Source organism: Andrographis paniculata, unplaced genomic scaffold (genome assembly GCF_009805555.1).
Source record: "Andrographis paniculata isolate CXL003 unplaced genomic scaffold, ASM980555v1 Contig98END, whole genome shotgun sequence".
NCBI classification, from domain to species: domain Eukaryota; kingdom Viridiplantae; phylum Streptophyta; class Magnoliopsida; order Lamiales; family Acanthaceae; genus Andrographis; species Andrographis paniculata.
In genome coordinates this window covers 828,150-839,732 of record NW_026137637.1, presented here as the reverse complement: position 1 = coordinate 839,732, position 11,583 = coordinate 828,150, and the positions used below count along the sequence as shown (strand labels likewise).

General features: G+C 25.9%; 1 protein-coding gene across 1 annotated transcript; it reads left to right on the top strand.

Annotated features, from left to right (window-relative positions):
• Positions 1–2,203: 2,203 nt before the first annotated feature.
• LOC127243885 (berberine bridge enzyme-like 21) lies at positions 2,204–5,167 on the top strand. Its single transcript, XM_051264107.1, has 2 exons — positions 2,204–3,314; positions 4,555–5,167. The coding sequence occupies exons 1-2, from the start codon at positions 2,236–2,238 to the stop codon at positions 5,060–5,062; spliced, it is 1,587 nt and encodes a 528-aa protein (XP_051120064.1). The 5' UTR covers positions 2,204–2,235; the 3' UTR covers positions 5,063–5,167.
• The last annotated feature ends 6,416 nt before the right edge of the window (positions 5,168–11,583 follow it).

Sequence of the window (11,583 nt, the reverse complement as noted above, 5' to 3'; positions counted from 1 at the left end):
AAAAAAAATCAATTTTGGTCTCAATATCATCAAAATTTATCAGTTTTGGTCCAAATATAAAAAATTCATTAATTCTAGTCTAATTATAAACAAATTCTATCAATTTTGGTTCCACTATTAAAAAAGTAACAGAAATTGCTGACCTAGACGTAACGGAGGTGACATGGCAGCTAGGGGGTGACCAAAATATCCTAAATCCAAAAATCCGCTCCAAACCAAACCGAAATTTAAAATTTGGTTCGGATTTTTCGGATTGGTTCAGATTGAATTTTGACAAATTTTGAATTTTCGGATCGGATCGGATCGGTATACTTAAAATTCGAATCAATCCGAACTCCGAAATATAATATTTTAATATAAAAAAACTCAAAATTATTAATTATATTTTAATATATTTACTTTTATATATCATATATATATTTAATATTAGAAAATAATAATAAAATATAAAAGAAACTTACAAATTTAAAAATAATTAAAAATATTTAGAATTTCGGAATTTTTGATTTGTATTGAAATGTAAAATTAATTTTTAATACTATAATATACAAAAATAAAATATAGTTATGTAATTGAATGTTTTGAAAAGAATTTTTTTTGGTAAAGAGTATAATTTTAGATAAACTCTTCCGAAAAACATACTCGATAAATATTTATATTTGAACTAAAATTGATACATTTTAATTATATTATGATTATTTTTTTATTTTTTTATTTTATTCTAACTATATGAACTATTCTAAATTCAATATATATATGTGTAGAATTATACATGGTCGTGTAACAATATGATCATGTATAATTATACACTGAAATATATATGGACGTGTGACAACATGATCGTGTATAATTGTACATGACGTATAGTTTTCAGGTCAGCCACGTCACCTCTGTTATATCCACATCAGCAAATGCCGCTATTTTTTTTTAACGGTGAGACCAAAATTGATTGAAATTGTTTATAGTAAGACCAAAATTGATTGGAATTGTTTATAATAGGACTAAAATTGATGAGTTTTTTTATATTGGGACCAAAATTGATAAATTTTGGTTATATTAAGACCAAAAATGATTTTTTTTCTCTAAACTTAAAATTTAGAGAAAAAATAATTTTTTGTCCAATTCAATATCATAATTATCAATTTTGGTCATATTCAAAATTTTTTATCAATTTTGGTCCAACTCAAACGAAAATTTTTTAATTTTAGTCCCAAAATGGTTGATTGGGACTGAACAGGGCCGTGTTGGATGACTTAGAAGGTGACTGGGCGTCCTAGGCAGCCAACACGGCCATGTTGATTATCATGCACTTCTGAACATGGCCGTGTTGCTACCCTTGTTCTGAATACTTCCTGCTCACGTTCTTAATACAACCATGTTCTGGGCCATGTTCATGACCCTATTCCCAACACATTCATGTTTTATAGGCTACGTTCACGACCATATTTTCAATATAATCATATTGTAGGTCATTTTGTTTATTATTATTTTTACTTCTTAGTTAAAATTATTTGATATATATATTTATAATTTAACAAAAATATTTTACAAGTATTTTATAATATAAAAAATAATCAATTTTTAATATTTTAAAAAATAATTGAAAAATATAAAAATAATAATATATTAATATATATTTTTAATAATCATCGTTATATATATTTAATATCACAATAATATTTTAAAATTTTAGAAAAAATATCAAAATAAAATATATATTAAAAATAGTATTAATATATATATATATATTAATAATCATCATTATATATTTAATATCACAATAATATTTTAAAATTTTAGTAAAAATATCAAAATAAAATATATATTAAAAATAGTTTTAATATTAATATATTATTATTATTTTTTTTTTGCAATTAATTTTCTAAAATATTAAAAATTATTATTTTTTATTTTATGAAATAATCAATAAAAAATTTTAAATAAAACTTAAATTGATAATTATATTATTAAATGATAACATAAATAATTTTTTAGTCTTAAATTTATTATAAAATCCGAGAGAGATACATTAATTGGGGACGAAGTATATCTAATCAATAGAAAAATGTCAACATGGCTTAATCTTCTTCCTCATCACGTTGTGTGCTGCAGACACCATTTTAAAATATCTTATTTCTTCCTTTTCAACCATGTATATATATATATATATATATATACTCACTACACAATTCAGATTGGTTAGAACAAACTCACAGAAATAATTAATATTTCCCAATGGAGAAGAAATACCTCCTAATCTTCCCTTTCCTCTTTCTTCTCAATTCTGCAATAATCTTAGCTTCTCCACCTTCAATCTACGACGCCATTTTCGAATGTTTCCAAAACCACAAAATCCCAAAACCCCAAATTTCAGAAATCCTTTACAGCCCCACAAACCCTTCATTCCCAACCATCCTCCAATCCACCCTCCGGAACCGCCGGTTCAACTCGACTGCCACCCCTAAACCGGCCGCGATCGTAACTCCGGTCTCGGAATCCCACGTCAGCGCCGCCGTAGTCTGCGCCACCGCCGCCGGAGCCAACCTCCGAATCCGAAGCGGCGGGCACGACACCGAGGGCTCATCCTACGTCTCCGGCGAGACCTTCGTCGTCGTCGACATGACCAATTTCCGGTCCGTCGACGTCTGCCTGAAAGATGGCACCGCCTGGGTCGACTCCGGCGCCATTCTCGGCGAGCTCTACTACGAAATCTGGAGGAAAAGCAACGAATTGGCATTCCCCAGCGGCGATTGCCCCACCGTCGGCGCCGGCGGCATCATCTCCGGCGGAGGGTACGGTAACCTAATGAGGAAGTACGGACTCTCAATCGATCACGTGATCGACGCACGTGCCGTCCTCGCCGACGGGAGAATCCTCGACCGGAGGTCAATGGGGGAGGATCTTTTCTGGGCGATTCGCGGCGGCGGCGCCGCCAGCTTCGCCGTCGTTCTAGGGTTCAAAATAAAGCTGGTTCCGGTGCCGCCACTGGTGACGGTTTTTCAAGTTCAGAAAAGTTCGATGGAGGAGACAATCGAGGCTGTTTACAAATACCAACAGCTGTCTCGAACAATTGACGATGATCTTTTCATTAGGTTTTTTATTTGGCCGATCAATTCGAACAAGACGACGGTTGCCGGGACAGGCTTCATCGGATTATTCCTCGGCAATGCGACGAGGCTTTTGTCGATCATGGATTCTCAATTCCCCGAATTAGGGTTGAGATTGTCGGATTGCCGGGAAATGCCGTGGATAAATTCCGTTTTGATGTGGGCGGGGCTCAACGTCGAGGCGTCGCCCCGAGTATTGCTCAATAGGTACCGATAATTTTCTTCGATCATATATAGTTATTTTTTCGAGCACATTTTATATATATATATATACGATATAGGTTTAGTATAACAACGGTTAGAGTACTGAATAGTCGTAATCAGCACAGATTGACAATATTAATAATGCACGTAAGGCGTATTATTATTTATTTCAATATAAGGGAAATATTTGTATGGATATATTGTGTGTAATTAGATCTTAGATTTATGTTCTTGGAATCATATAGGCCTTAGATCTGTTTGCAATTGGTTTAATCCAAGTTACAAAATATAAACCCATGTGCATTTAGGCAATATAAAAAGGGTTTGTCTTGTTATTAGTAAAAACTACATACTTATTCGATTACACTGAAAGGGACATTGATCGGCTGTTGATCCGGTCAAGTTAAAATAGTGTTAATTTTATCAAATCAACATATGTTATAGCCGTGACCAACATATATTTATACACATCTCAACATAGTTATAATACATCATATATTATATTATAATATAATTTAGCATATGCTATTTTATAACATAAATGTATGTTGAGATATGTTTTGATTCCCCATATAGTATATGCTGATCCGGTCAAGTCAGCACCCTAGTGGCTTGGCCGAATCAGCACATGATCTGCAGTCAATTGAAAGTATATCTTTTATTATTTTTATCTGTCCAATTCAAAAGTACCTATTATAGTAAAAATAATTATATATTAATACCAAAATATTTTTTAATCTTTATATAAATAACAAAAATACTTTACCCATACAATTAATTTATAAAGTACCAAAAACAGAAATTTCAAAACTATCTTATACACTTTCATTAATCAATAAAATATTATTATTTCTTAATCTATTACAAAATTTCAAACGATCAATTTGAATTGGGACGGGATGGAGTTTATGTTTATACAAATCAAAATGATTTTTTTTTTTTTTGTTTTTTTTTTAAGTTTGGATTTAGATTTGGAGTTTGAAAATAGTAATTATTAAATTTAAATAATATTTTATGTGATATAAATAAATATTTGATATAATATTTTTAACTGTATAATTTTTTTTAAAGTATATTATGAAAAATATGTGTTTGATTTGATTGTTTAATAATAATAATAATAAAAGAATAATTGGACATTAAAACAAGATGATTGTATTTTGTTTCCTTTTTAAATCAAGTTCTGCATTATATATATTTATCGACATTATTTTGACTCTAAACTTAATTTCATCGACCACAGGAATCCCAACTCCGCTAGCTTTTTCAAGTGGAAGTCCGACTACGTAAAAACCGTGATTCCCAAATCCGTGTTGAAAACTATGTTTGACAAAGTAGTAGAGATTCGACATGTAGCTCTCGGATTCAATTGGTATGGAGGAGTAATGAGCCGAATTCCATCATCAGCCACGGCGTTCCCTCATAGAGCCGGGAACTTATTCAAGATTCAATATTTGTCGAGGTGGGACGAAGATGGCGAGGAAATTGCACAACAATACATCAACGCCACTAGACAATTTCATAGCTTCATGACACCTTTTGTGTCGAAGAATCCTAGGGAAGCATACCTTAATTACCATGATTTGGACCTTGGAATAATGAACAATTCGGCGCAAAGCTACGAGCAAGGTAGGGTTTACGGATTGAAGTATTTTAAAGATAATTTCGATAAGTTAGTGAAAATCAAGACTAAGTTTGATCCGAACAATGTGTTTAGGAACGAACAAAGCATTCCTATCTCTCCCTTTTAGGTAAGAGAGGATTTTAATGAATAATAAAAACGATGTCGGGGCCAAGTAGTAGCCGGATTGATTTTGTAGTTTATTTATGTAAGCACAATTTAGTATATTTTTATCTCTCTCTTTTTTTAAACATTTTATATAATCTCTATGTTATGTAAAATTATGTCTATTTGATCGGCCATAATTTTTTTTTAAAAAAAAATGGATAAAAATAGAATTTTTATTTTTTATTTTTATAGTAAATAAAATGTAAAAATGATATTTTTTATTGAAAAGAAAAATACGAATAAATTTGAATGACAGAAAAAAAAAATGAAAAAAAATTTAAATAACAGAAATAATAAATATTTTCGAAAGAACAATGAGAAGTTAAATACTCAAAATTTATATTAAGTGATTGTACATAACAACCCTTAATCATTGAGTTCTTTTAAGTCCCTTGGTTTCATGAATTCGAAGTTGAAGATGGATTTTAAATGGGTGAATTCGAATCATTTGTAATTTGAAATATTTTATCAATTAAATTTATTATTTGATTGTAAAAATATGCATTTATTATATTACATTCAAATATTAAAATAACATATCCAATAATTATTTCAATTCAATATTTTATTATATAAAATCAAAATCCCACAAACACACCCAATATTTTTTAAATTTTACCAAAAAAAAAAAAAAAAAAATTTAAATATTTTAGATGGACATAGAAAATATTTATTTTTCTTAGTATCTAAACATTGAAAAAGTATAGGTTTAAATTATTTATATTCACTTTTATATTTAAGCTTTCATAAAAAAAATATATATATATATATATATTGTTTTTTAAGTAAAAATCATATTTGTCCCATCCTAACTGAAAATATTCATTTTATTATTTTCGTTTGTCTTACTTAAAAATATTTCATCCGTCATATATCTATCTATCCATTTATTTTTTGCTCGGAATTCTAGAAATATTAGTATTATATTGAGATGTATTAAAAATAAAAGTAAAAAGACTAAACTACCCTTATTAGTATTGTATAATATAAATGTAACGATATTTGTGTAATATATTTTAAATTAGAAGGATATTTGTAATGTTAGGTAGATATTACAATTACTAAAAAATAAAATAAATACTTTGTTATGAGACGGACCAAAATGAAAAAAATGAATAGATTGTTAAAGGACGAAGGGAGCATTGATTTACTATTATTGTAAAAGTAATCACACACGAATACCACATTATCTTTTATTTTTTACATAAATTACAAATATACTATTATATATACAATTAATCTATTGTAAAGTACAAAGGGCAAAAAGATACAAGTATCTTAAATATTTTCCACTATCTAATAAAATATTATTGTTTTTTAATCTGTTATAAAACTCCAATTGACCATTTGAATTGGAATGGAGCGAATACTATATTTTATTACTCCCTCCTTACACTCATAAGTATATATATTTATATTTTGAATTGTCCGATTACAAAGTAACCATTTAAAAAATACTATACTTTTTCCCACTAATATTCATATTTTACCGTTATATCATTACTTTTACACCAAAAGGTAAAATTTTCTTTATACTATTTTTTACTATTCATTCTAATTATAATACTATTATTTTTTAAACTATGCGCAAAAAATAAATATTTACTTCGGAGGAGAAATTTTTTTTTTTTTTTTTATTACAAAAGGTAAAAAAAGAAAGAACACTTTATGCCCAAAAATATAAGCATATATATTTGAATGAAAAAAGTTTTGGTATTATTTTTATCATTATTATTATTATTATTATTATTATTATTATTATTATTATTATTATTATTTACTCCATCCGTCTAGTCACAATGACTCATTTTTATTTTGTGTCCATCGTATAAAAGATACCTATTTTTATTTTTGTAAATTTATTATCTTAAACATACTTAATAAACATAAATCAATTTAATTGAATTTCTAACTTCTTATACATATTACCCACTCAAAATCCCTTTATTTTTATATTTCTCCTAAATAAATAAATATTTTTATTTATATTTAAAATTTATCATTTTTTATAAAATTGTTTTTAAGTTAATAATAAATAAATAAATATATTCTTTTATTTATTTGTATTAAAGTTTTTGTATATACGGTAATAAGAGGGAGTAAAACTAAAGGGTGATGGACCGAGCCCCTAGAACGGGCCAACTCATTCGGCCCAATAAAAAATGTCTCAACGATTTCACGGTCCAAAATAAGACTATTATTATTATTATTATTATTATTATTATTATTTAAAAATTATGAATGACATAGTACACTATTTTTAATCAATGTCTTGTACTATATATAACGACAAGCATGCATGCATGCATGCATGTACTACGCATGTGAATACATCATTGCAACTTATTCTTCTATGGAATATTACGAAGATATTGGTGCCTTTTTATTTTTTGATAATAATAATAATTTAAATGTGATATTTTGTTAAAAAATTATATACTCCATCTGTTCCATTGAAAGGTTGTCATTTTTTATTTTTGTCCGTTCCAAAACAAGGTTACCATTTTCTAATTTAGTAATTGTACTACCTACCTAACATAATAAATACCCTTCCAACTTACATTATATTATACAAATGTCATTACTTTTATATTACACAATACTAATAAGGGCATTTTTGTCTTTTTCATTATAATTCATTATAATATTAATATTAAAAAATTTACGTGCAAAAAGTAAACGACAACCTTGCACCGGGACAGAGGGAGTATATTTTTTAAATAGTTATTCTATGTGATATTTGTGATAAAGTTGTTCTACTAATTCTATTTTTTATTGTACAGTTTCATTTCAATATTGCTTTGGGTTTCTGTTGTAGATAAATAATTAATGGTTGCGTTTTCTTAATAGTTCGAACTTTTAGGTGGGACGATAATTCTGTATCCGACATGATATCAGAGCCTAGGCTAGGTCTCGAATTCGAGTCCGTCCGTCCGTCCCTATTTGCGGCATATGCATTTGCAAGTTTCGCAGACCCCACTTACACCTGATAAAGCTGCGTCTCGCTAACATGGCTTTTCTTTGTATAGATATTTTGGCTTTTTACAAAATGTTTAAAGTATTTGTTTATTGTCTTACTTATATTTTATTTGAACAAGAAAAATATTTTTTTAGAAATATTTTGTGTTACAATTTAATAGTGAAATACATATACATATACATATATTTTATTTATGTGAGTAATTGTACGTACATTTGTATATGGAATCACTTTACTTATTGTTAAAGAGTTTTGCAAGATTAGTGGTGGAAAAAAAGTATCGAAATATCACATATACTGAAATTTAAATCAATTTGACGTATGATTTTTCGGTATATCGGTATATTAAATAAGTGTGTACATGTAATTTTTTTTTTAATTTTTGTGTTTTGGGATAAATATATTTATTTTATGTTAGGCATGAAGAATTATAACGGTGCTATAAAAAATAAAATTTTGTATTAAATTGTTAACTTGTGGTGAACGAATAAAATGTATAAATTATATATATATATATATTGTGACAAATATGTGTATATATTTATTATTATTTTTTATAGTATTTATTGACAATTGTTCAACAAAAAAAAAAAAAACACAAAGTAAACAAGTTTTCTTTAATAAATTCTAAACACAAAACTCAACTCCTTAAGTATAAGTGAACAAAATTGATAACCAATGTATTTTTATGTTTTTTTTTATTCATTTTAAAATTGATAAAATTTTAAGTGAAAATAGATATTGTTAATAATATTTAAAAGAAAAGATAATACTTCCTTGTCCCCTTTAATTTGTCGGTTCTTTCTATTTCTGTCATTCCCATATAATTTATCATTTTTTTTGAAAAATATAATTATATACTTTAATCATATTTTAAAATTTTTAATTTAATTAAAATATTTAATTATCTTAATCTTAATTTATAATTATTTTTACTAATACATTTTATAATTACTTACTAATTATATAATATTTAAAATTGTCTACCTAAACTAAAAGAGACAAATTAGGTAAGATAGAATAACAAATATTGATAAAAAGAAAAAAATAAAATTGAAAACATATGGTAGTAAAAGATCACATATCACATCCCAAGAAACATAAAGCATATAAAATTGTACAGCACGCTGGTGTACAGCACAAAGCATATATATATATATAGAGAGAGAGAAAGAGAAAGGGTAGAGAGAGAGTGCATGTGTGCTCAGAGAAGATGAGGTATTATATTCCAAGTTTGGGGAGAGAATATAATCCGCTTTCAGGACACTCTGTTCTCAACACAATTCAAAAAGCAAGGTGCATCCATATATATATATATACTCCACTCTGTCTCGTAACTATAATTTGGGTTCTATTCGATATGAAATTTAAAAAATATTAATATTATATTAATAGTAGGTAAAAAGTATGGATAAAATTTTTTTTTGCTTTTGAAGTATATTAGTGTAAAAAGTAGTGACATTGTATAATAATAATAAAAAAATAAGGGTAGTTTTATAGTTATATGATTATTTATGTAAATGAGATAATTGTTTTGGGACGGACAAAAATGGTAAACAAGACTATTGTATTGGGACGGAGAGAGTATATATATACTTCGTATATTATACTCACTTCAGCTATAAAATATACATATTTTTATTTTGGGGATATCCAATTACAAAGTAAACATTTTATTAAATACCTTTTTTTTTTTTTTTTTTTTTTTTTTTTTTTTCACAAATACCCTTATTTTACATCACATCGTTATTTTTACACCAAAAAATAATTAAGAGCAAAATACTATTTTTAACTACCCACTATAATTAAAATACTATTATTTCTTAAACATCACGCCAAAAGTAATTGTATACTTTATGTGTAGACGGAGAAATTTTTTTCAATTTTATTATTCTCATGACACTTTTTTATTTTGAGTAAAATTTAAAAAATTAAAATATATTTAATAAATATAAATTAACTTAATTAAGTAGATAAGTATATAATATCATATATTATTTAGGCTCAAAATTTATTTTATTTTTATCTCTTCTAAAAAATAAATATTTTTATATACATTTAAAATTTCACTATTTTTTAAAACTTAGTTTATAGTATTAATTATAAACCAATAAACCTATTTTTTTTTACTTGTGTTATATAAGATTTATTTTTTACAAAATGATATAGTTTCTAAAATATTTAAATACATATTATAGTTTTTTTTTTAATTATATATGAATATATATTCTTTATATGTATTATATCTATATTGAATATATTATTTATTTGCGATATAATTTCTAAAATATTTTAATACATATTATAATTTTTTTTATTTATATATATTAAAATTACTTTAAAACTATCACTATTATTAATCACATAAAAAATAGTAAATAATATTATAATTCAACTAATTAAATATTATTGCTTTAGGGCATTGATCAACAGCGGATCCTGCCAAATTTGACGGGATCAACATATATTACACCACGCACGGCCAAATGATAAAAATAACGACTTTTGTAAATATGTATAATATATTTTGTCAACGAGATAAATACAGGATAAAAGTGATAATAAAGTATACATGTTAGATATTTTTTGTAAATTTCTCCCCTAATACCCATTGACTACCAAATAAATCAGCTGATAAAAGTTTTTATAGTTTTATTAAAAATTAAAAATATTTAGTATATTATGTTTTTATAAAAAAAATATATACATATTAAATATGGTCTTTTAAAGTTATCGTTTATTATTAATATCAAAATTTTCAAAAGTATTTGAGTAAACAAAACATTAAGTTTTTTTTTTTTTAGATAAAAAATTCCTAAATTTTTTAAAAAAATTAAAAAAAATAAAAATTTACAATTTTATATGATGTAAATTGGCATTATATGTAATGTTGTAGTCTTTATGTAGCAAGTGTATTTAATTTTTATTTATTTTATTTTATTTTATTTTAATATTAAAATATTATTATTTTTTAATTCTCGTGTTCGATTAAATTTATATAATTTTACCGGACTGAAAAAATAATTAGATTTGGTGGGTTTTTCTGCCCAAGGTCACTTTATTGTTACTTGTTAGAAAATTGAGTTGTTCGAAAAATTCTAATACGAGAGAGAATAAACATAAAGAAATAGTAAACGTGCAGAAATAAAGGTGGCAAAACTTCCACATAAACAACAACATTAATCGTGCATTAAAAATGTTAGAATAATTTACAATTATTACAGACATTGGAAAAACGACAATAATTATAGCCATACACATCATTTTTTACAATTGTTCTTTTATTTATTTTTTTTACTATTAAAAATATTAATATTATTTAAAAATATTATTCAATATTTACTTTTTATTCAAGTTATTACATTCAACCATTATTTTACCTAAATAAATATATACATATATATATTAAATATTAAGTAAACAAAATAGTATTATCTCTGTTCAGCTCTGATGGTCTCAATTACATTTTACGTCATTGTATTTAACATAAAAAATAATCTTTA

Bases quoted from the DNA above. Each gene is read 5' to 3' on its own strand.
- LOC127243885 (XM_051264107.1), top strand. From the start codon at position 2,236: ATGGAGAAGAAATACCTCCTAATCTTCCCTTTCCTCTTTCTTCTCAAT. The intron at 3,315-4,554 runs GTACCGATAATT...CATCGACCACAG, and splicing joins CCCCGAGTATTGCTCAATAG to GAATCCCAACTCCGCTAGCT.